Raw genomic sequence first — 26,562 nt, forward strand, 5'->3', positions numbered from 1 at the left:
ATTCTGTTTTTGTGCAACTGTCATCAGGCTCGATCCTGCATCTTTATTAGGGCTTGCATCCTGAATTTTCTGCCACTTGAGCTACAGAAATAACTGTATTAGCTGGTGGCAGGAGAAGATTTTTAATCTAAGTTGGATAAAAATCAATTTTGGGGGAAAAAAAAATAAAATCAGATTTTTTTATTTGAATTATAATTTCTGTTAATGTTTTATATTCTGATTTAATTTTATTTGCTTAGGCCTAAACGTGTCTCTTTAAAACATTTATGTAAAAAATAAATACGGTTTTGTCTGTTTACATTATAGTCACCTTTCAAATGAAATATGACACAAACCATGGACAAAAAGTTAATTATCTTGTAAAAAAGAATAAATCATTCACCATTTTCTAACATACTAAAAACGTACAATTAATAAAAATTTGAAAATATTAAGCTTATCATTGCTTAAATAAATGTATATTGTTATAATGTATCCTCAGTAGCAAAAAGAGGTACCAAATCTAGCATAATGACTCTATTTAGTTGTAAATCAACATGTTTTAATGGTTGTCTCAACCAATGAATGTACCTTTCTTTAGAAAATAACTGATGCACAAATGGAAAAGCTGATTAAAATCAGTGAATTAAATTGAGGCTTTCCACTTGATGATTTAAATTGTTGTTTTAAATTCCCTTGATTGAGGTGGATCAACCCGCCCTGCTGCAGCCCCCTTCAACCAGCCATTGTAGGATGATGTACAACGCATTGAAACAGTGGATTATATATGCATGACTATACCAGTTTTGTACATGCAATAGGAAAGGACTAGGACACGGAGGCAGTGTGGCTAAGTGTATGGGATTTGGGTATGCTGTATCAGAACTAGGTTGTATTCGGAGCTTAACCTCTGTGGGATATAAGACTTTGCTCAATAGCTGTGCAGGGTACAGAATGAACAGGTCAGCAGAAGTGTTTCTAGAGTTCATTTTTCTCCTGGTTCTTGCTGCTTTCGTTTTCAAGGATTCTCTTCTACCTCCAGAAGAGGAGTGCGCTTGCCCCCAAGTGGTGCTCATTGATGGGAAGGATGGGTCACTGAGCCCATGTGCAAGTCCCCATATTTTGGACAAGAGGCTAGCTTTGTGCATGCTTGCTCTCTTCTTTCCATCCTGCTGTTATGTCGGTTTTCGCAGCAGCAAAGCTGAGTGTGTACTGCAGCTGCTAGGCCCTAGCCTTAGAACATTTGGGAGTTTTGGCATGCTGTCAACATCAATCAGCAATTGATTCAAAACATAGCAGGGAAGTGATGACTGTCAGCAGTTTACAACTCTAACAAATCTAAATGGAAGGTTCTGTGGAGCCAGCAAAAGGCACTTGGTTGATAACAGGGCCTTTCCCTACCCAAAAATCAAACATTTGATATTTACTATATGAATAGAATACATTGATGTGGAATAATACTTTAATTTAGGCTATTACACTATTTGCTTAGTAGACACCTTCCCCGGGGTGACTTACTTTGTACATACTGTATTACAGTTAAATGCAAGTACAAAAATGTTTTCAAGTAAGATCAAAAGGTTGTGTTTGTCATGGTTGAGGTTTTATTATTGTTAAAACGTCAAAATAAAACTTGATATTTTTATATCGTTAAATTAGTTAACATCTCTGTCCTGATACAATATGGTGACAGGCTACAAATGTAGAACAGCACGTTTAAAATGTACAGTATGTATACTAATGTACTACTGTAGGAATAATAAACATACATTGCATTGCTACAACTATGGATTGGTAGCATGTGCTGTCGTTTTTACATTATTAGAATAAGCAGGCTACCTTTGGTCAGATGACACTCCCCATCATAGCAACAGCTGCATAGAAGCAGCATAGCAAAAGGGCACCAATATGTTGCTACTAACGAGTGTCTACTGTAGTAGCATATAGGGCATTGTGTTCTGGATGGCCTGCAAAAGATGAGGAGCAACACAGGACAACCCGGGTATACAGACGTGATCCTGTTTACTCAGAAAAATTGCTTTTAGCCTGATTACAGGGGGGTAGTTATGGGCTACCTTAAACTGCCAGTAATGGCAAGGGAGCTGAGAACTGAGATTGTGGAGGCCCGGGTGAAAGGTTTGTGAAAGTGTCAAATATATGTATTAATTCCTAAATGAGTCCCAAAAGAGAAGAACGTGGAACCTAATTGCACACTTGGTTTCTGCTTCCTTCTAATGAAATAGAGATTTAGATTAGTGCTGTCCATTAATCAGTTAACTCACACGATTGACTCAGAAAAATTAATCACGATTAATCGCAGTTTTAATTGCACTGTTAAACAGTAGAATACCAGTTGAAATTTATTAATTATTTGTGGATGTTTTTCTACATTTTGAACTATTTTGATTTCAATTACAACACAATACAACGTGTGCAGTCCTCATTTTATATTTTTTATTACAAATATTTGCTCTGTAAAAATGATTAACAAAACAATAGTATTTTTCAATTCACCTCGGACGAGTATTGTAGTGCAATCTCTTTATTGTGAAAGTGCAGCTTACAGATGTAGATTTTGTTTGTTTTGTTTTAGAGTTCAGTTATATAACAATGTAAAACTTTAGAGTTTACAGGTCCTCTCAGTCCTGCTTCTTGTTCAGCCATGCTAAGACAAACAAGTTTCTTTACATTTACGGGAGATATTGCTGCCCGTTTCTTATTTTCAGTGTCACCTGAAAGTGAGAACAGGCATTCGCGTGGCGCTTTTGTAGCTGGAGTTGCAAGGTATTCATGTGCCAGATATGCTAAACATTCATGTGCCCCTTCATGCTTCAGCCACCATTCTAGAGGACATACTTCCATAATGATGATGCTCATTTTAAAAAAATAATGCATTAATTAAAGTAGTGACTGAACTTCTTGGGAGATAATTGTATGTCTCCTGCTCTGTTTTAGCCACATTTTGCCATAAATTTTATGTTGTAACAGTCTTGGTTGATGAGCCAGCACACATTGTTTTTATTTACGAACATTGTCACTGCAAATTTGACAAAATCTGAGGACGAGCAGGTGTGGAGCATGCTTTCAGAAGTCTTAAAAGTTCAGATGCAGAAACTACAGAACCCAAACTACGAAAAAAGAAAATCAGCCTTCTGCTGATGGCATCTGACTCATGATGATGAAAATGCATCGGTCAGCTCTGCTTTGGATCATTATTGAGCAGAATCTGCTATCAGCATGGATGCATTTCCTCTGGAATAGTGGTTGAAGCATGAAGGGACATATGACTCTTTAGCACATCTGGCACGTAAATATATTGCGACACTGATTACAAAAGGCCACGTGAAAGCCTGTTCTCACTTTCAGGTGACATGGTAAACAAGAAGCGGGCAGCGTTATCCCCTGTTTGTGTGAGTGATTGCCTGAAGTAGGACTGAGTGGACTTGTAGGCTCTAAAGTTTGTTTTATTTTTGAATGCAGTTATTTTTTGTACATGATTCAACATTTGTAAGTTCAGCTTTTGCACTGCAGTACTTATATTAGGTGAATTGAAAATACTGTTTCTTTTGGTTTTTACAGTGCAAGTATTTGTAATCAGAAATAAATATAAAGTGAGCACTGTATACTTTGTATTCTGTTGTAATTGAAATCAATATATCTGAAAATGTAGAAAACATCTAAAAATATTTAAATAAATGGTATTTTATTATTTAACAGTGTGATTAATTGCAGTTAATTTTTTTTAGTTGCTTGACAGCCTTAATTTAGATTATAAACTTTCTGGTAATGTGTGATATTTTCTTTTGGTACTGGAAGATGCAGCTTTTGGCTGTCTTCGTTTTCAGTGAGGTGTATTGAGTTGATTGGTCAGAACTTGTTAGGAAGGAGCTCATTCCAGTGTGGGAGCTCAAGCTAATTGGAAGCCTGCTCCAGCTGTAATGAGCTTTCCAGTTTCGGGGTTTAGCATCACTCAGAAATATATGTTAGTCGGGAATGTGGCATAGCCTAGAAGCTCACTCTGGTTGGAAGTTTGATGTAGTATGGAAGTTAGCTTCAGCCTGGGAGTTCAGTTTAGCTCAGAAATGTCTTCTAGCTATAGTGCTTACTCCAGTCCAGAGGACCTATCCCTCTTTGAGAAACTTAATGTAGGTTAGTTCAGCCTAGATTAGGACCTAGATCTTCTAGATATCAGTTAGGAGTTCCAGATGAAGCCTTTTTGCATTTTAAAAAAAGGACCTTTAAAGGGAGTTTTACTTCTAAGGAAATTGTTAATTGAATTTTTAGCCGAACTTTAAACTCAGCTTGATGGTATCTGTCTGTAACATAACTTTTGGATGGCCATCTAATCTAGTTCCAAATTTACAGATGTTACAGATATCAATAGGAAAAACCCTATTGATTTTTGTGAAAAATGCATAAATGGAATGGAAAAAATAGTACTCTTGGCACCCCTGGCATCTGGTTAGAAGACCATTAGCTTCAATCAGGTTTCTTATTGTCTGTAGAATAAAGGTGGTATCCACTAATGAATGCCAGCATAACGCTCCACCATCTTGGCTCTGCCCATTGTCCCAATAGAGTTTAAAATATTGACACCCTGATTGAAACTTCTATCAGACGTAGAAGGGAGGGGCAAATCAAGCAGAAGGGCCTGGGGGATGGAAGAACACAGATCCCCTGGAATGGAGGTGAATGGGTTTGTAGAGAATCCCTGAAAAAGAGGGAGGTGGGAGGGTGGCAGCCAGAATTTGGGGGAAGTCCCTGCTGTTTGGGGTGACCTTGGCCTACAGAACTGTGCATATTTCTAGTATAGGTTAAACATTTCTTGAAATTCCACTTTCTGTTTTTAAACTCCTGATTTATTCACTTTCCCTCCCTTCACTGCACTTGAATCTGACCCATAAATCTCATGCTGTGACTATGGACAGTAATCTGTCATTCGCTGCTGCATTATTAACCAAGGAGTAACCATGGTAGGGGACCTAACTGATAGCTATTCATATTGCTAATGGGCTACAAATTGGTTTAGTTGTGCTGTAATCAGGACTTAAAGTTAACTTGTCAAGAAACTTCTCTTGTGCTCTTAACTCATGAATAGGTGTTGAAACAGACATAAATTGATCTTTAATATATTGCAGTCCTACTGTAACAAAACTTGAGATACAAGTATTTGTATCTCAAGTATCTAACTTTTAAGCAAAATAGGAAGCTAGTTAATTAAACATTATCTAAATATTAATATTTGTTCTAATGATAAAGTAAGATCCATAACATCCTCTGTTGCAAACACAAAATTAGAACCTAACTGCAGAAGTTGGTGTGAGAGTACACAGACATAAAATTTATCAGCTATAAATGTGACATCAGAAAATAACGGGCAAGTAAGTTTGTTTCCAGTAGGGTCCTACATGGATCTGTTTTTGACCCATTGCTCTTTAACATTTTTATCAGTGACCTGTAAGAAAACATAAAATCATCCTGGGTAACATTTGTATGTGACACACACATTGGGGAAATGGTAAATAACGAAGGACAGATCATGGGTTCAGTGTGATCTGATCCATTTGGCAAACTAGATACAAGCAAACTATGTATTTTAATATGGCTATATGTAAAGGTATACATCTAGGAACAGAATGTAAGCTATACACAGAGGATGGGGGACTCTGTTTTGGGAAGCTGTAACTCTGAAAAAGATTTGGGGGTCGTTGTGGCTAATGAGGTTAACATGAGCTCCCAATGTGGTGATGATGCAATCATGGGATGCATAAATGGGAATCTAGAGTAGAAGTAGAGAGGTTATTTTACCTCTGAATTTGACACTGGTGTGACCGCTATTGGAATACTGTGTGCAATTCTGATGCCCATGGTTCAAGAATTATATTGATAAATTGGAGAAGGATCAGAGAAGAGTCATGAGAATGATTGGAGAATTAGAAAACATGTCTTATAGTGATGGACTGAAGGAGGTCAATCTGTTTAGCTTAACAAAGATGGGTTAAGGGTGACTTGATTACAGTCCACAAGTATCTACATTGGGAATAAATGTCTAATAATGGGCTCCTTAGTCTCGCAGAGAAAAGTATAACATGATCCAGTGGCTGGAAGTTGAAGCTAGACAAATTCAGACTAGAAATATGGTGTAAATTTTTGACAGTGAGAATAATTACGTATTGGAACAATTTACTAAGGGTCTCCATCGCTGACCATATTTATACAGTAACTCCTCGCTTAACGTTGTAGTTATGTTCTTGAAAAATGCTACTTTAAGCGAAATGATGTTAAGTGAATCCATTTTACCCATAAGAATTAATGTGTGTTGGGGCAGGGGGATTAGGTTCCAGGGAAAGCCTGACAAAAGACATTTTTATATATAATATACACACAGTATAAGTTTTAAACAAACAATTTAATACTGTACACAGCAATGATGATTGCGAATCTTGGTTGAGGTGGTGAAGTCAGAGGGTGGGATATTTCCCAGGGAATGCCTTATTGCTAAATGATGAACTAGCACTCGGCTGAGCCCTCAAGGGTTAACACATTGTTAATGTAGCCTCACACTCTACAAGGCATAATGAATGGAGGGAGGGGAGACAGCATGGCAGAGAGAGACGGAGACACACACCTTGTGTGTGAGAGAGATGCTCCCTTTAAGTATGCTGACCCCACTAAGTATATTGCCTTTTAAAGTAGATCAGCAAGTTGAGACAGCAGTTGCTGCAAGCAAGCTCTGTCCATCTTGAGCCCAGTTGTGTCTCCCCCTGTCTTCCCCTCCTCCCCCCCCACACATTCACTCTGTGGAAATGGGGTAAAGGAGCAAGGGGCAGGGAGGGGGACACCCTGACACCACTATCTCCCACCCCGGACAGCAAGCAGGAGGCTCCTGGGAGCAGCTCCAAGTCAGAGGGCACTGCCTGGCAATTGATAGCCTGCTGGGTGGAAATTTAGGGGAGCTGATAGGGGGACTGCCGATCCACCCTGGTTCCAAGACCCCATCAGCTAGCTCCAAAGGGCTGCTCTTTCTGCAAGCAGTGAACAAAGCAGGTGGCTGCCAAACAACATTATAAGAGAGCATTGTGCAGCTTTAAACGAGCATGTTCTCTAATTGATCAGCAATGTAACAATGTTAACCGGGATAACTTTAAGTGAGGAGTTACTGTATCAAGATTGAGTGCTTATCTAAAAGATAGGATGGAGGAGTTATTTGGGGGAAGGTCTGTGGCTGTGTTATGCAGGAGGTCAGACTAGATGATCACAATGATCCCTTTTGGCCTTGTAATCTATGAAAATAAATTGTGAAATGTCTTCACCCATGTCCAAATAGTGGGAAATCCAGACTGACATTGTGTTTGTCAGAAACCACAACTCTTGTCTGTAATATGTCTATCAGCGGCATTAATTTAAAAAATGCTCATTTTAAACACATTTAAATCCTATTTATATAAATAGTGATGTGGTGTTCACAACAGTGTCTATTAGATCAAACTCTCAGAAAATTTTCCCAAGTTCATAGGTTTTTATTTTTAGAAAATGGAGTTGTGTGGTGATACTGTAGTGTGCATGCTTCCCTCCTTTCTGTTTCTGCCTGCTGCTTTAGCTAATGAGTTACTCCAACTGAAGGAGACTAAGTCGAGGTCTAACCCTGTTATCACTACTCTCGCTCAGATGTTTGCAGCTGCTGTTATTGAAATGATTTAAAGAATAAGAAGGCTGCATCTTACATGTTAGGAATTGTTTTGTAAACCACCTTTCAGGGATAATTGTCATATAAGACGACTCTGGTTCAGGGCCATTTGCAGCAGAGGGATGTGTAATAAGAACTAGCAAAACCATTACAAATAAATACCGGTATCCGTGGAGCAGCAAAAACAGTAAAGCTTGATTTGCATTTTCCTGAAGCGTAGGGACTACAGTGATCGGCAGGAAAGACCTTCGGTTTAAAAACTAATAATTAGAAGAAAGTGTATGTACCTAATTTAAAAGGTATCCTACTCTTGAGTGTAAACATAACAATTGTTTTTAGCTCAAATTAATAGCCTAGTGTACAAGTATCTAATTGGGTTATTCTATGCAATGGAACTAAATAGGCAAAAGTACAATACTAAGGGTATGTCTACACTACGGGATTATTCTGATTTTACAGAAACCGGTTTTTTAAAACAGATTATATAAAGTCAAGTGCACGCGGCCACACTAAGCACAGTAATTCGGCAGTGCGCGTCCATGTATCGAGGCTAGCGTTGATTTCCGGAGCGTTGCACTGTGAGTTGCTATCCCATAGTTCCCACAGTCTCCGCCGCCCATTGGAATTCTGAGTTGAGATCCCAGTGCCTGATAGGCAAAAAACGTTGTCGCTAGTGCTTCTAGGTACAGCCTCATCCCTCCCTCTGTGAAAGCAGCGGCAGACAACCGTTTCGCACCTTTTTTGCTGGATGAACTGTGCATACACCATGCCATGGCAAGCATGGACCCTGCTGAGCTCAAGACAGCAATCATGGACGTTTTAAAGACCTCGCACATTCTCATGCAGTCTATGCTGAACCAGGACTTGCAAAACTAGGTGAGGAAGAGGCAGCTATGGCATAGTGGCGATGAGAGTGATGAGGACATGGACACAGAATTCTCTCAAACCGCGGGCCCCAGCGCATTGGAGATCCTGCTGGTAATGGGGCAGGTTCTAGCCATGGAACACCGATTTTGGGCCCGGCAAACAAGCACAGACTGGTGGGACCGCATAGTGTTGCAGGTGCGGGACGATTCCCAGTGGCTGCAAAACTTTCGCATGCTTAAGGGTACTTTCATGGAACTTTGTGACTTGCTTTCCCCTGCCCTAAAACGCCAGAATACCAAGATGAGAGCAGCCCTCGCAGTTGAGAAGTGAGTGGCAATATCCCTCTGGAAGCTTGCAACGCCAGACAGTTACCGGTCAGTCGGGAATCAGTTTGGAGTGGGAAAATCTACTGTGGGGGCTGCTGTGATGCAAGTAGCCAAAGCAATCATTAAGTTGCTGCTACAAAAGGTTGTGACTCTGGGAAACGTGCAGGTCATAGTGGATGGCTTTGCTGCAATGGGATTCCCTAACTGTGGAGGGGCGATAGATGGAACCCATATCCCTATCTTGGCACTGGAGCACCAGGGCACCCAGTACATAAACCACAAGGGGTACTTTTTCAATGGTGCTGCAAGCACTGGTGGATCACAAGGGATATTTCACTAACGTCCATGTGGGATCATAGAATCATAGATTATTAGAGTTGGAAGGGACTTCAGGAGATCTAGTCTAACCCCCTGCTCAAACCAGGACCAATCCCCAAATCCCTAAATGACGCCCTCAAGGATTAAACTCACAACCCTGGGTTTAGCAGGCCAATGCTCAAACCACTGAGCTATCCCTCCCGGCTGGCTGGGAAGGGTTCATGACGCTCGCATCTTCAGGAACACGACTGTTTAAACGACTGCAGCAAGGGAATTGCTTCCCAGACCAGAAAATAACAGTTGGGGATGTTGAAATGCCTGTCATTATCCTGAGGGACCCAGCCTGGTCCTTGATGCCATAGCTCATGAAGCCATACACAGGCAGCCTGGACAGTAGTCAGGAGCTGTTCAACTACAGGCTGAGCAAGTGCAGAATGGTGGTAGAATGTGCATTTGGCCATTTAAAGACACACTGGCACACATTACTGACTCGCTCAGACATCAGCCAAACCAATGTCCCCATTGTTATTGCTAACTGCTGTGTGCTCCACAATCTCTGAGAGTAAGTGGGAGGCTGGCCACTGATTACGCGCAGCCAGTCACCAGTGCGATTAGAAGAGCACACCAGGAAGTGGTGCGCATTAGCGAAGCTTTGAAAACCAGTTTCATCACTGGCCAGGGTACAGTGTGACTGTTGTGTTTGTTTCTCCTTGATGAAACCCACCACCCCCTGATTGACTCATTCCCTGTAAGCCACCTCCTCCCCCTTCGAACACAGCTTGCTTTCTAAGGAAATAAAATCACTCTCTTTTAAAAATAATGTATTATAAAAAGAGGGAGAGAACTGACAGGGTAGCCCGGATGGGGTTTAGGAGGAGGATAGGAGGGAAGGAAAAGGCCACTAAAAAAATTTCATAATAATGGGAGCCTTTTGGTTGGGTTGTCCACTGGGGTGGAGTGGGTAGGTGCACGGAGCCTCCCCCCACGTGTTCTTACTCATCTGGTGGGTGAGGAGGCTAAGGAACATGGTGAGGGGCGAGGGTGGTTATACAGGGGCTGCAGTGGCACTCTAAGATCCTGCTGCCGTTCCTGAAGCTCCACTAGACGCTGGAGCATGTCAGTTTGATCATGCGGCAGCCCCAGCGTTGCATCCCGCCACTGCTGATCTTCCTGCCACCACCTCTCATCTCGAGTGTCCCTCCTGTCCTCACATGCGTCCCTCCTGTCCTCACAGTCACTGGCATCTTTCCTGTACTTGGATACCACGTCCTTCCACTCATTCAGATGAGCTCTTTCATTGCGGGTCACTTCCATGATTTCCGAGAACATTTCGTCTCTCGCCTTTTTTTCCCACCGCCTTATCTGAGATAGCCTTCGGGATGGAGTAGGGAGCCTTGAAAAATTTGCAGCTGCATGAGGGAGGGAAAAAAGGGAGAGAAGCATTTAAAAAGATACATTTTACAGAACAATTGTTATACTCTTTCATGGTGAACACTATTCACCTTACATAGCACATGTGATTTCACTACAAGGTCGCATTTCGCATCTTAATATTGAGTGCCTGCAGTTCTGGTGTTAGAGATCTCACAGACACAGGTCCGGGCAGCAGAATTTGGCTTGCAAGCAGCCATGGTAAGCTATTGTCTTTCGTTTTCTGCAGCCTACATATATCCAGCGCCCTCCTTTCCCAAATAACAAGCAAAGCCCGCTGAGTGCCGCTTCTTGCCTGTTAACATGCAGCAGCAGAAACCACCACCCCCATCCAATTCTCTGGGATGATTGCTTTACCCCTCTCCCCACCACGTGGCTGATATCATGGAAGACCACTACTAAACACCCCCCTTCCCTCCCCACCACGTGGCTGGTATCAGGGAAGATCCCTGCTAGCCAAACGCGAAGAAGCTCAGCATCAATCACACACACCCCTTCCCCCTGCTTGGCTACTGCAGGGAAGGATTTCTTTTAAGCAACAGGCAAACAGCCCAGTAGGAGTGGCCATCTCTGTCCCCTTAATTAAATTTCTGAATTTCAAGCAGGTTACCATGAACGATATCACTCTCCTGAAGATAACACAGCGAGATAAAGAACGGAAGTTACTTGAATGCCAGCAAACATCGGGACCATACGCAGCTAGGCTTTGTCATGCAGTGATACCAGATTACTTGCTACATGCATGGCGTGGTCAAGTGTCCTACAATGGAGGATGGAATAAGGCTGCCCTGCCCAGAAACCTTCTGCAAAGGCTTTTGGAGTACCTCCAGAAGAGCTTCATGGAGATGTCCCTGGAGGATTTCTGCTCCATCCCCAAACATGTTAACAGATTTTTCCAGTAACTGTACTGGCCGCGAATACATCCCAAGTCCTTGTCTGAGCTCCTTAACTTTCACACAGGACTGTACTGAGTCCCTGGTGTGGCCTCTCTGCATCATGGCCTTGGAAATTTTTTCAAATGTTTTTTCATTTAGTCTTTTGGAACGGAGTTCTGTTAGCACAGAATCCTCTCCCCATACAGTGATCAGATCCAGTACCTCCCGTGCAGTCCATGCTGGAGCTCTTTTTTGGTTCTCCAGAGACTGCATTGTTACCTGTGCTGATGAGCTCTGCGTGGTCACCTGTGCTGGTGAGCTCTCCACGCTGGCCAAACAGGAAATGAAATTCAAAAGTTCACAGGGCTTTTCCTCTTTACCTGGCCAGTGCATCTGAGTTCAGATGGCTTTCCAGAGCGGTCACAATGGTGCACTGTGGGATATCGCCCGGAGGCCAATACTGTCGAATTGCAGCCACACTAACCCTAATTTGACATGGCAATACCGATTTCAGTGCTACTCCCCTCATCGGGGAGGAGTACAGAAATCGGTTTTAAGAGTCCTTTATATTGATATAAAGGGGTACATTGTGTGGACGGGTGTAGGGTTAAATCGGTTTAACGCTGCTAAATTCGGTATAAACGCATAGTGTAGACCAGGCCTTAGATTGTACAAATAGTAGTGGTGATTAGCCATACATTAGGCACTTATTCTGTTACGGGCTGTATCAGGTCTCAAGAATAAGAACAAAAGTTAAACTCTAAAGGCCAACAACACAAAATTGATAATATGGATCTAAATCTGCCGGACTGTCGAGGCAAACAAGTAGGCCGCAGGCTAACGTGAGTTAATGGAATGGTGTTATACAATATCATTTGTATAGTCGCATAGTCATGCATAACACTTGACAAGTAAAGGAAGACTTGAGGAGCTCAAGGTGATCTTATTTTCTACACTAGAAAATTAGACTGACCCAGTTATGTCATTCAGAGGTGTGAAAAATCCACACCCCTGAGTGACATAGTTAAGCTAACCTAAATCTGCATATAGATAGTGGTAGGAATTCTTCTGTCAACCTAGCTACCACCTCTCGGAGAGGTGGATTTACTACATTGATGGGAAGGCTTTTTCTTCCGTGCCCCTACAGCCCTTTATGTGTAGAGTTAAGGTATGGCTACATTTGGAATTTCAAAGCGTGCCCCGGCAGCGCTGCGGGAGCGCTGCCGCGGCAGCGCTTTGAAGTGTGAGTGTAGTCAGAGCGGCAGCGCTGGGAGAGAGCTCTCCCAGCGCTGCATGTAAACCACATCCCTTACGGGTGTAGCGTGCAGCGCTGGGAGCCGTGCTCCCAGCGCTGCTGCCCTGATTACACTGATGCTTTACAGCGCTGTATCTTGCAGTGCTCAGGGGGATGTTTTTTCACACCCCAGTTGCAGTGCTGTAAAGTGTGAGTGTAGCCAAGGCCTTAGCCTCAGTAAATTAAAGCACAAACCAACATTGACAGACTGTGGCAGACAGACAGACTGTGGCAGGGAATCTGAAATATAAAGAAAGATGAAGACATGAAGGGTTCAGTTAAATAGATTTCTTATCTCTCCCACCCTCCAGTTCCCATTCTTATTCAGAGGTGTCTGCAACCATCAAGGTGAAATACTTAGTGCACAGACAAAGGTTTAGCAATAAGGATGGAGAGCCATTATTTGTAGTGTGAGAGGAAGGGCCACTGTTTTTCAGCAGGCTGTGCAGAGGAGTGTAATGGAAAAGGGAAGGATGTAAAATGATGTAATCAGGTTTTGCACAGCTGAAGAAGCAGGGAGTTGAATGACAGGTTTAGTCTGTTCTAATATCACTAGAGGGAAAACTTTTTGCTCACTTTACCCAGTCCAGTATTATGAAAGCTTAGAAGGTAAGGACCACTACAGATTTATTAATTGACATTTGAGCCATTCTTTGAGGTGGTATGACTTGCTGCACCTGGCAGCATAGAAGCCTTTTTATCTCTCCATGGCTTACATGGAGCTCTACATAGCTTGCAATGATCTTGAAACTAATCACAAAACTATAGATTAGTGAGTTTTAATGTCTGAAAACTGACAAGTGTGATGATTCTGTTTTTAGTGACACTTCTCTTATCTGCTTTCCAAATCTTACTTAGAACTCTTGTAGACTTTTACTGAAGGCTAGTCATATTGACGTAGATCATGGACATTCCTGGACATCCCCTGGTTCCTCCACTCCCCCCATAACTTTTTTTTAATTTGACACGTCACCCATGAATTTCACCATTGTTTTTTCACACTCAGGTTAGACTCAAGTACAGACTTCTCTTCGTGAATGACAGGTTAAGCAGCTGGAAGGGTAACTGACTATTCTTAGTCCTGTAACTGAGACACTCTTAGCTATTAAAGAGAATCTTTTGATATGTTGTAAAACACTTAGTGATTTAGTTCTGATTTGTAACCTCCTCAGACTCTTTGGTAATCCTAATTTAGAGGCATGGAAGATATAAAATACACGTAGATGCTGGGGAGGAGAAGACTTTCCAAGAGCAGAAGGTAAAGATTGCCATAAAACTTGCTTGGAAAGTTTTATAGAATATACCAGTGGTCAATATTTTGTGGAAGGAGGAAGTAGGGGACCTTCATTCAGACCCCTCAGCTATTTGGACATGGGTCTGGGAAACATCCTCAGTGTGTAGTTTCTAAATTTGGAGCAGAACAAATGAACAGTGCATTCAAGTTCAAAAGGATTTGAATCATGTAAGTAATTGGATCAGCAGAGAGCAAATGTAGTTTTATGTTAAAGGGGGAAAACAGTTTGGGACTACAGAATCCAGCTAAATATTTCATTTAGCACAGGATCCAGCATGTTGATCAGGGAAAAAAAAATTGTTACTTTGCATGCATATATTGCTTAATACCTAGCTGTTACATATACCATCCGGTCAGTGCATATTGTAAAATAATAATTTTTAAAAAAGCATATCTAATACTAGTTTTATGTTGGAGGGATACAATACAAAATGTGGTGCTACTGTTGAAGTTTTATGTGGAATATTAGTTTATACAACTCTTGGGCACCACACACAACACCAGGCTTCTAGAATCGAAGTTTAGTTCTCCTCCCTTTTCAGAAAACAGAATTCAGTTGTGACATATGTACCAGTATTCTTTACTAGGGCCTGCAATGCTTAAAAAGAGATGATGATTCACCTAAGTGCTTCAGAGACTTCTAGTTCTTCTGTGTCGTGCTCCTTTCTCTCTTCCATCTCTTCAAAACTGAAGAGTGGTTTCTGTGTAAGGTGGTGCAGAAGCAGGAACTGCAAGGCCACTGGCATTGTTCAGTTTGTTCTGATCTGGAGTGACACCAGCTAAGTTAAAAAATACCCTTGTTTGATTACTAAGACTAATGTTACTTACTAAATAACATTTCTAAATTGTTTCATTCTTCTTTGAGTGCTTGCTCATATCGATTCCAATTAGGTGTGCGCACACTGCGTGCAGGATCATCAGAGAATTTTTACCCTAGCAACACCTGGTGGGTTGGCTGTGGAGCCCCCTGGAGTGCCGCCTTAATGGTGTTGAATATATACGCCTGCCGACCCAGCGCCCCCTAAATTCCCTCTTACCGCCCATGACGGTTGTTGGAACTGTGGAGCGCAGCGTAGCTGTCCTCCACTCTCCCTAACTTTTGCTTCCTGGTTTTAGATAGTTGTTCTAGTTGTTACAGTTATATAGTTAGTATAGTGTAAATAGTGTTATAGTTGTAAAGTTAGGCTTGTAGTTAAGTTGGGCAGGTTGGAAGGGGTCCTCTCCCTTCCTTCGTGCCTGCCGCCAGGGCTCATGCCCAAGGCTCTGGGTTTTAAGCCATGTTCAACCTGCTCAAAGCCTATGCCAATCGGAGACCCCCACAACTCTTGCCTGAAGTGTCTCGGGGAGTTTCACCAGGCCGAGAAGTTTAAGATCTGTAAGGCATTCAGACCTAGAACCAAAAAGGAGTGGGACTTTAGGTTCAAGCGGCTCCTTATAGAGGCGGCCCTTAGCCCAGAGTCCCCTATCGGCACGCCAAGTTCCAGCACTAAACATGTTGGTGCACAGTGCCCCGGCTGCGGCTTTAGGTACAGCACTGTGGGGAGACTCGGATAGAGGCCCATGGCACCGGACCTCTGCAGCACCATGTCCAGTGCAAGTGACTCGGCGCCGTTCCCTGTCTCCAGGACAGAAGAGACTGTGCAAGCTGAAGGTGACTGTTCTGCAGCAACAGGTGCCGGCACCTCCTTTGCTAACCTCTGAGTCACGTCCAGCACCAGAGCAACCGAGGGTACAAGCGCCGATATCAGCACTATTGATTCCGGCACTGAGGGAGGAGCCATTGGGTCCGGTGCACACTGGCTTCCTGATCCAGACCGTGGTTGAGTCCCGGCTTCTATCGCCACGGGAGACATTAACAGCAGCTAGAGATCTCATTGCCCTCACAGAGCCTGCACTGGCACAGAGCCTGCACTGGCACAGGCTTTGGCACCGCCTCCAACTTCTGTTGTACATTCTAGGGGAAAGCCTACCCTAACACGTCCGCCATCTCCTAGCTTGGAGATGCGGCACCGGTCCCGAACCAGGCACTGTTCGCAGTCCCAGCACCGTTCCCTCTAACGGCGCCAGTCGTACTCATGGCGCTGGTCCACATCTCGGCACAACTCTGATCCGCAGTACTGTTTGGGCTCCCGATGTTGCTCCCGGCACTGATCGCAGCGCTGGTCACCTTCCCGGAGTCAATTCTGGCACCACTCCTGCAGACATTCGTTGTCACGATCCAGGTCTGGATCCTAGTACCGGGTCAGTCATAGACGTCTATCTCGATCCCGGTACCACACCTGACACCTCACTGGCACCGCTCTCCAGCAACTGGTACCAGTCTTCACCACGCCTCGGAGAGTCGACACACATGCACTCTGCGCCGTCTTGGCCCTGGTGTAGTGGATCCTGGGCAACAGGACTCCTTGCTACACGATCCACCACAGGATCACCTGGACTCTGTGGCATCTTCATCATCTTCTCCAGATGAGGCAGTGGCGGGGACAACAGCCTCGAGTCCTCCCGCAATAGACCTTCGTGCCCACCAAGACCTTTTATGTAGGGTGGCAACACTACTCGGGACGGGGCCTCCGCCAAAAGGATGTCTACACTGGGTCCTCCATCTTTCTGCGGAGGCCCCGTCCCGAGTAGTGTTGCCCATCATCCGCACCATCCAGACCACCGCCAAGACAGTATGGCAGACCCCTGCCTCTATCCCACTGATGGCTAGAGGAGTGGAGAGGAAATACTTTGTCCCCTCCAAGGAGTATGAGTACCTTTTATACTCACCCTCATCCATGTTCACTAGTGGTATCCTTGGTGAACGCAAGGGAACGGCATGGTCAACAGGCCCCAGCGCCCAAATCAAAAGACACCAGGCGTCTAGATCTGTTTGGGCGCAAAATTTATTCAGCAGGAGGTCTTCAGCTCAGGTTCGCAAACCAACAAGGGCTCCTGAACCAATATTGCTATAACTCATGGAACTCCATGGGGAAATTTCAGGACTTAATTCTGTGGGAGTCCAGGGACGAGTTTGTGGGCCTTAATGGAGGAGGGCAAAAAGGTGGCCTCCTTAGATGCAGCATACTCTGCGGCTAGGACCCTGGCATCGGGCATAGCCATGTGACACATCTCCTGGTTGCAGGTATCTGGCCTGCCACCAGAGCTGCAACAGACTCTGCAGGACCTGCCATATGATGAGCAGGGCCTGTTCTCAGACAAGACAGACTCTAGATTACAGAGCCTGAAAGATTTTAGGGCTATCGTGCACTCCCTGGGTATGCATACCAGGTGACCCAGCGCAAGCCTTTTAAGCTGCAGCCTCAAAAGTTTTACCCTCTCCCTTGTCTGAGGCAGGACTTCTATAGAAGACGCGGACGAGGTGGTAGAAGGAAATCCACCGGCCACCAACCTGGTCAAAACCAAGGCCCTCCCAAACTATCAGCGAGGCCTAAGCAAAACTTTTGAAGGTGTGCCTGAGGATGGCGTATCAGTCACCATCCAGGATCCTTCTCCTCCATTTCGAGATTCTCTCTCCCATTTCCACCATGCATAGTCCCGAATAACTTCAGACCGGTGGGTTCTTCTCATGGTGGAAAAGAGATGTTCTCTCCAGTTTTCTTTCTCCCCTCCCTCCCATCGTCCTTCCCTGTCCGTCTTCACGAGCAGCTCCTTATACAGGATGTCCTAATGCTCCTGTCTATGGGAGCGATCGAGGGGGTTCCAAGGGAGCTAAGATGCTTTCCTACGTCCATGGAAAGACCAGCTGTTCTACGCCTTCCCTCCATTCCTGCTGGTCCACAGGGTCCTACTTTAAGCTGCGCAGGGACAAGGCACGCATGAGTCTGGTCACCCCAGCCTGGGCATGTAGCACTGGTACATCACACTCCTGGAATTGTCGGTAGAGCCTCATCACTCTCCCACTGTGGCCGAACCTCATCTCGCAGGACCACAGATGACTCTCTCACCCCAACCTGCAGTCACTCCTTACAGCGTGGATGCTGCATGGCTAACTCAGTCGGAGTTATTCTGCTCACAGTCAGTGGCAGCAGGTTCTCTTAGGCAACAGGAAACCCTCCACTCAAGCCACATACCTGGCTAAATGGAGGCATTTCTCCTGTTGGTGCAAGCAGCGTGACACACCCCTGTTGCAGGCATCGATAGTCTAGGATGAGAGGTATCTCTTATCCCTTGAGCAGCAGGGCTTGGCGATAATATCTGTCAGGGTGCACCTGGCAGCCATCTCGGCTTTCCATCCAGGAGAACGTGCTTCCTCTGTCTTCTCCAACCCGATGGTCGTTAGATTTCTGAAGGATATAGATTGCCTCTACCCACAAGTGCGACAACCAGTTCCAGCGTAGGACCTTAACCTGGTCCTTTCCAGGCTCATGGGGCCCTCATTCGAGCCAATGGCCACCTGCTCACTCCTTTACCTATCTTGGAAGACAGCTTTCCTTATAGCCATCATTTCAGCGAGACGCGTATCTGAATTCAGAGCCCTCACGTCGGAGCCGCCATATACAATTTTTCATAAAGATAAAGTGCAGCTTCGCCCCCACCGTGCCTTTCTCCCCAAGGTAGTATCAGCTTTTCATGTGAACCAGGACATTTTCCTTCCCATCTTTCATCCAAAGCCGCAGGCTACACGGCAGGATCAACATATGCACTCTCTGGATGTTCCTAGGGCCCTCGCATTCTATATTAAGTGTACAAAGCCGTTTTGGAAAACGACCCAGCTCTTCATTGCAGTGGCCAACCGGATGAAAGTCCTACCGGTCTCCTCGCAACGCATCTCCTCTTGGATAATGGCCTGTATCCATGCTTGCTACGACTTGGCTGGTGTCCCGACCCCACGCCTTACCGCCCATTCCATAAGGGCTCAAGCCTCATCGGCCACTTTCTTGGCCCAGGTTCCGATTCACGAGATTTTAGAGCTGCGATTTGGTCATCGTTACATACCTTTCCGCTCACTACGCGTTAGTTCAGCGGTCTAGAGATGATGCCGGATTTGGTTCAGCGGTTCTGCAGTCAGCAATGTCTCACTCTGACACCACCACCTAGGTGAGGCTTGGGAGTCACCTAATTGGAATCGATATGAACAAGCACTCAAAGAAGAAAAGATGGTTACTCACCGTTGTAACTGTTCTTCAAAATGTGTTGCTCATATTCATTCCAAACCTGCCCTCCTTCCTCTCTGTCAGAGTAGCCGGCAAGAAGGAACTGAGGGGGCGCTGGGTCGGCAGGGATATATATCCAGCGCCATTAAGGCAACACTCCAGGGGGGCTCCACAGCCGACCCACCGGGTGTTGCTAGGGTAAAAATTCTCTGATGATCGTGCACGCAGCACGTGCACACCTAATTGGAATCAATAAGAGCAAAACATCTTGAAGAACAACAGTTACAAAGGTGAGTAACTGTTTAAGGTTTCTGAGTATTGACTTGGTGGGAGGAGGTGATGTAATAAGCTGTTGAGGCAATGTGTTTCTGCACGTACGAACAGCAGTTGAGATCAGAGTATATGGTGGAGGAGGAAGCATTGTTTTGCTTTGGGCTGATCTTCTTAGACCTGAGAGTATGTTAAAACACGTTTGTTGAAATCTGTCCTTGCCTCTTTTGGGGGCGTTCTCATCACTTACCACTAAAGTTCCATGTTTTGTTTCACTTTTCCAGGTTGTTGGTAAACAAAGTAAATCTCTATGTAAACTCATGTAGGAAAGGGGAATGATGTGCAACCCTCCCAGAGAAAATGCAGGGATAAATGAATGTGTCATGCATTTTTAAAACCCAACATACAGCTTTGAATACGCTGGACTTCAAAGCAGAAACCTAGGCATTGAACAAATGACTGTGAGTTTACTTCCTGTTTTAAAAACCATCTTAAATTATTGCTTGTTGCAGCTGATTTGATGAATGGGTGAAATAAGTTCAAATATCTGATCAGCATGATGGTGTTTAAGCAGCTTGTTGCTAGGAGCTCTGGGACTAGCATTTTACAAAGGTCTCTTTGTTCTTAGGTCTGCAGGGATCCCCAGGTTATAGTGGCTTTAGGTAGAACTATGTATTCTGATCAGACAAAATCGGGATTTTTTAATAATTAATAAGACACAATTTAATGTACTATAGCATCGTACTAACTGTATACTTGTAAGTGAACAGTATAATTCTGTTTTGAGGTGAAGTTTGTCTTAAATATAAATATAGTTTTCCAAAATGCTACAGAAGTCAGTATCTGTTTTTTGATTTTCCCATTGGCTATTGAGTTACAAAGTTGCAAAGCAAAAATACAAGTTTAACAACTATGAGAAGGTATCTGAATATGGCTGTTTCAAAGTAAAGGGCTTAGAAGGTGCAGCTGATAAATATATGGCTGTTTAGAGAGCTCTTTTAGATTGCATTTACCGTGTGTGTCTATGCTCACTGCCAAATTTGGAATTAATTCCGGACATTTTCTTCCCCAGCAGACTTAAAGACTAGGTTTTTATTTATCCACTAAACCAGCTAACACTATAGGGTTTTTAATGTCTTCTGGAAACTGTTAATAGCTTCAGGCTATTGCGTAGTCTGTAATTATGTATTGTGCTTCAAGTACTAAGCCTTTAAATATGAGAGAAGTTTGAGGTAAGCGACTGAATTCTGATTCTGCAGCCCTGTTGATGTAAAAGTTGCATTTAGTTCTCTTGTATAACTTGTATTGCTATAGTGCTGAAAGGCTCTAAGTATGGGGATTCATTGTGTTAGATACTGTATTGACATGCAGAAAGATGCAGTCCCTACCCTAAGAGTTTTCAATCTTAATTTGAAACAAGACTCGCATGAATAATAAACAATAGGGAGTAAAAAGGGAGGAGAATCAGTGTAATAAAATTTTGTGTAGGTTAACTTTTGTATAACTGGATGTCATAGATTTGAGATTTTTTAGTCCTAAATTAATATCTGCTACCTCAGACTGTCCTGCAACCTAGCCTACTTTAATCTGCAAAACTATTTATTGTGACCTGGAATTACAGATTTTGGTCTTTATATATTTTGTATGTTATATAGATTGAGATAAAAATGAAGAAGCCAGAGGCTATGAGATGGGAGAAGCTGGAGGGGAAGGGAGAGTCTCCTAAGCTAAAACAATACATATCAGGTTTGTTTTTTACCTCATTTAGCATTTAATGCAAATATACATATTGTCCTATTAAGGTTCTTCCCAATTACATAGAAGATATTATACATGTGAAATATTGTAGTAATAGGTTTACCTAGAGTAAATGTAAACATGTAATTCTGATACTCTAATTTCATGAATTTCATGTGTAGTAGGAATGGATTCTGATCGGTAGGTAAGCCCTAAGAATTCAGCTGTTCACTCTGCTCAAGGCTTTCTTCTACCTAAGGGGATTATTCAGGATGCATGCTTGTCACCTGGGTTTCTCTGGGAGCTTATCGTTTGATTGGGCTGCCTAGTTAAGTTGTATTCTTCTTTGTTGCATTGAGAGGGGCTTGTATCTTTTGGAGAAATTTTAGTTTAATAGCACTCACATACATCAAAAGATTTTCCTGATACTGGGCTTAATTTTCCTTTAATTTCAGCTCATTGCTTATACCCCCTTGTACCATCTAAAATGCCTCTCCCCTTTCATTTTCACAGTTGTCATCTGTACATGCCTGGTATACTCTGCGCTTCTCCACTCCCATCATTCTTAGCCAAGCTACTTATTGCGCTCGTTAATGTTTCCTTATAAATAAATCTCCATAGCTGCCTAATCTATTCCTGGTGTTGTGTTCATCTTCTTCCTTCTGATTTACTTCCATATTTTTGTTTTTGAGGCACCCAGACCTAAAAGAATTATTCTATTTGCGGTCTCAGATTTGTAGAGCAATGGTTGTACCTGTGATGATTCTGCATATGTAGCCCAAAATGGCATTAACTTTTTTTGCTGTCACATTCAGTGCAAGCTCAACTTCTCTGTTTATATCATATAGGACTTTTCAGCTTCACTGCTTTCCTGGTTTCTCCCTCCCTCTTCATTTTGCTTAGATAAATTTTCAAGATGATCTTCATTTCTCCCCATGTTTTCAGCCTTGCTAGGTTCCTTTTTTGCCTGCTCTCCCTGATGTTTGCAATGTCTCCTGATTTTTAATATGAATTGCATGATATTTTAATGTGACTATTACTTAGTCTTATAGGGATCATTAAGGCTGTGATCCAACACCCATTGAATGGAAGAACTCCCAGTGACTTCTGGTCATTGGATCAGATCCTAAGATCTTGAATAACACTGGCTCTGACACTTACCTTGTGACACTTGAATACATTGCCAGTTCATCACTTTCTTGTTCTTCAGCCAATTTTAATCCTTAAACATGGCTCCTATTTAACCCAATCAGACTGAATTTTAAAAGATAGGATAATGTGCTGTATCAGATGATCCACCGGAAAAATCCACCTCCTGCAATTCCCTTCATTTGTTAGCTTTAAAATTCTGTCCAAAAAAGCAATCAGACTTGTCTGACAAGTTCTGTACTTACAGATCCATGGTCCTTTTTGCTCAATTCTGAGTCGGATTAATTATTTCATGCTGTAAATGTTGCCAAAAATGCCGATTTAACTTACTGCAAATGTTATTTCCAGACTCCAAACACCTATATCCATCATCCTCTCATTATACAAGGAACTGGGATAAATTGGTGGTTGAGATCAAAGAAGAAGAAAAGAATGAAAAATTAGAGGGGGACGCCGCTTTAAATAAACTCTTTCAGCAAATCTATTCAGATGGTACAGATGAAGTGAAACGTGCCATGAACAAATCCTTCGTAAGACTTCAATCTATCCTTACGTATTTGTGAATGCTATAAAGTCAATAACCAAAACTAAAAAAAAAACCTGGAGGCCAAATTTTGTGGGTCATGCTATTTGCATATGCAAATACGGTAATCGGAGGCAAATATTTAGACATCTCTCTGTTTGCATCTGCAATTGTGGTAAAAGGCATAAATGCACAAGAACTTTGTGTGTGTGTGTCTGTGTGTGTAAGTAATATATAATCTCTAGCAGTTGAAAACTCAGCCCCTACTGAATACAAGAACAAATGATCCAGTGATATTGGTATGATAGCATTTTTATGTACTGGCATATGGATGAGTTGCATTTCTCCATATTGTTAATTCTGAGTGGTGAGCTTAGACTTGGAGCACAAAGATGGCTCTCCATCCTTGCTTATTTGTTTGTTTAAGCCTATACTAATGTCAGTTGGAGCAATTTGCTCCTTCCTGGTTGGTTGAAAGATCCCCAGAGGAGAGAACCTGACTCCTCCTCGTTTTTCTGTCAATTGCTAATTTTTAAATAGGAGTTTGAGTGCACAAGAATGCATGCTCATGGTTTAACTGATAGCCATATTTGGGGTCGGGAAGGAATTTTCCTCCAGGGCAGATTGGCAGAGGCCCTAGAGGTTTTTCGCCTTCCTCTGCAGCATGGGGCACGGGTCACTTGCTGGAGGATTCTATGCAGCTTAAAGTCTTCAAACCACAATTTGAGGACTTCAGTAATTCAGACATAGGTTAGGGGTTTGTTACAGGAGTGAGTGGGTGAGATTCTGTGGCCTGCATTGTGCAGGAGGTCAGACTAGATGATCATAATGGTCCCTTCTGACCTTAAAGACTATGATTGGACCATTAGAGGCTACTGTATATTGAAGCAGTGCCAGTACTTATTTGCCTTAATCACATCAGAAGTGGACATATGACGACAGAAATTATTGCTTTATTACATTTTAATGTCAGAAGTCTTTTATGTGCAGAATATGCAAAGATTGATACACAAATCATGTGCACATCCTATGTCTAGATCGTCATCTTCGTTTAATATAAATCATAATTGCACATAGTCTATAGGGAAGGGTTTAAGAAGTTCTGGAGAATTCCAAAGTTATCTGCATTAGTGCATTGTTTCCTGCAGACTCTAGTCTTGCAAAACTTAATCTGCTATAAAAAAAAAAAAGTGGATCATTTTAAATGACTAGCTATAACTAACTTGAGCAAACTAAACAAATATTCTTCCATATTGCAGATGGAGTCTGGAGGGACTGTTCTGAGCACCAACTGGTCTGATGTGGGGAAAAGGAAGGTAGACGTAAATCCTCCTGATGACATGGAATGGAAAAAATTCTAATCTGCTGATTTGGCACCTTTGTATTGCCCATATTCACACACTGACCATTGTGTATGGACATAGCATTCTTGGATTTAAGACACTGAATGTTCCCTTGAATATCGGAATTATTGTCTTTACATCTTGTGTGCTTTAGTAATTCCTTTGTCTGCAGGTGTTAAGGTTTAATCAGGAATGGAAGCCTGTTTTTCATCACTCCTGTCCATGAGGGGTTTTCAGAAACAGATTTAACTAAGTCATAAAGATACATTTTCTACCAGCTTTATCAGTTCTGTAGTTTTGGGGATGAGGAGACCTTTAATGGACTGTTTAGGATTATTGCCTTATTTTTAATTCACAGTATTTCTGTTGAATAATTTATTAGCTCTGGCAACTTTGGGTAAACACACTTTTTTCAACTACAGTGTTAATTGTTTGCTCTCTAACTCTGCTTAAGAATAAAACTGTAAAATATACATTTTTTCCATAAAGAAGTTTGATTCATTTTATTTTTAAGTCTGAAAACTCAGATGTGGAAGAAAAAACGTAAAATCAAAATTGATATTTGGAGAAGTAATAGCTAAGTAGTACAGATATTGGGAACCAAGTTTGCAACTACATAGGAGCAAGACTCCCGCTCTGCTAAAAGAAGGAGCTCCCTGTTCTTCTCCTCCTTCTTGGAGGGAGAGGAATCGCCAGGGAAGGAAATCTGAAGTAGAAGCAGCAGGATTGAGGAATTGCTAGGGCTTCCATCATTCCTACCTGTGGGTGGATCTGCAGCACCAGGGGAGTGGCAGGGGAAAGAGAAGAGAGGATTGCTAGATCTGGGAAAGCTCTATCTGCCTCTTCTATAAACAAATGTTTGTCAGTCCTCCGTTTCTCATGGGGAAAGGGGGTAGAAAAACAACAATGCACAGATTTTCTTACAATCACTTTTTGATTGTATAGATCTTCTAAAATGCAGGGCATTGCATTGAGTATTTCAGTATGTTTAGAGAAGAGCCCCAGCATCCTTCACTTTTGATCTACACCAGTACAGGCAGGTCTTCCATCCTGATAAGTTTTAAAAGGTAATATTTATAGAAATGGGGGTCAGAATCATCTGGGATGAGCCCCCATCCTATCTCTGCATGCACATGTTGCTTGGTTGGCTGTGAGCCTTCAAGGGGATGTAAATATGTTCTCGTATCCCTCTTTTCATGCCTTATTCCATCACTGTAACATTGAGACCTGTGCTAGCAGCCACCAAAATTGTGAGCTGTCCTTCTCTTGATCTGTTAACTGCTTGTTGCAAGCACAATTCACCAAAATAGTAGAGGTTTCATGTACTCTGGGTGGGAAGGGGAAACTGATCAGAGTGGTGGTGGGGGAAAAGTTTTAATTTTGCTTATGAAACAGATATCAGTAAAACAAAGCTTTTATAATGGGTGTAATAGAATCGTAGAAGTGTAGGACTTCAAGAGGTCATCTAGTCTAGTCCCCTGGGCTGAGGCAGGACCAAGTAAATCTATCTCATCCCTCACATATTTGTCCAACATTTTCTGAAAAACCTCCAGTGTTAGGGATTCCACACTGTCCTTGGAAGCCTATTCCAAAGCTCTAGTATCCTTAGAGTTAGAAAGTTTTCTGTAATATCTAACACAAATCTCCCTTGCTGCAGAGTAAGACCATTACTGTGTGTTCTACAGTTGACCACCCTTGTCTTTGTAAACACAGGGATGGTCTATTATTTTTTGTTAAGGTCCAGATCTCTTAGTCAAGGTCCAGACTCCGGAGAAACATTTTTCATACCACAATAACAATAGTGATAATAGGTAAGTAAAAAGATTTCTCTGTTCATTCAAAAGCATCGGGCAGTCTGGATTTGGCCCATGGTCCACCTGTTGACTTACTCCTGCCTTAACCCCTTTTATCAGGTCCCCCCTCCAGTCTTCTTTTCTCAAGACTAAACATGCCCACTTTGTTTAACCTTTCTTCCTAGGTCAGGTTTCCTAAACCTTTTGTAATTTTTGTTACTCTTCTCTGGACTCTCTGATTTGTCCATCGTTCCTAAAGTGTGGTGCCCAGAATTGGACATAATATTCCAGCTGAGGCCTCACCAGTGCTGAGCAGAGCGGGGCAGTTACCTCCCATGTCTTACATATGACACTCCAGTAAATACACCTCAGAATTATGATAGTCTTTTTAGTAACTGCATAACATTGTTGGATTACAAACTGAATGTGAATCACTATAACCCCAATAATGATGCCACTTACGAAATAAGGAAGAAACATGTCCTAATGCTCTTTAGCTCTTCCATGAAGTGCTATTGACCAGCTCTGAAGGTGGATAGGCTTTGATGGTGGACCTTTGAATGAGTGAAGAAAACAGAAT

General features: G+C 42.8%; 1 protein-coding gene across 1 annotated transcript in view; it reads left to right on the forward strand.

Annotated features, from left to right (window-relative positions):
• The window catches only part of SUGT1 (SGT1 homolog, MIS12 kinetochore complex assembly cochaperone), a 59,843-nt gene extending 35,179 nt beyond the window's left edge, over positions 1-24,664 (forward strand). Inside the window, exons 11-13 of the mRNA XM_030565999.1 lie at positions 21,093-21,183; positions 22,672-22,853; positions 24,106-24,664. Of these exons, the coding sequence (XP_030421859.1) occupies positions 21,093-21,183; positions 22,672-22,853; positions 24,106-24,207 (375 nt within the window). The 3' untranslated portion in view covers positions 24,208-24,664. The remainder of the gene's footprint in view (positions 1-21,092; positions 21,184-22,671; positions 22,854-24,105) is intronic.
• Positions 24,665-26,562: the final 1,898 nt, after the last annotated feature.

This window comes from Gopherus evgoodei, chromosome 1, assembly GCF_007399415.2.
Source record: "Gopherus evgoodei ecotype Sinaloan lineage chromosome 1, rGopEvg1_v1.p, whole genome shotgun sequence".
In the NCBI taxonomy this organism is placed as follows: Eukaryota; Metazoa; Chordata; order Testudines; family Testudinidae; genus Gopherus; species Gopherus evgoodei.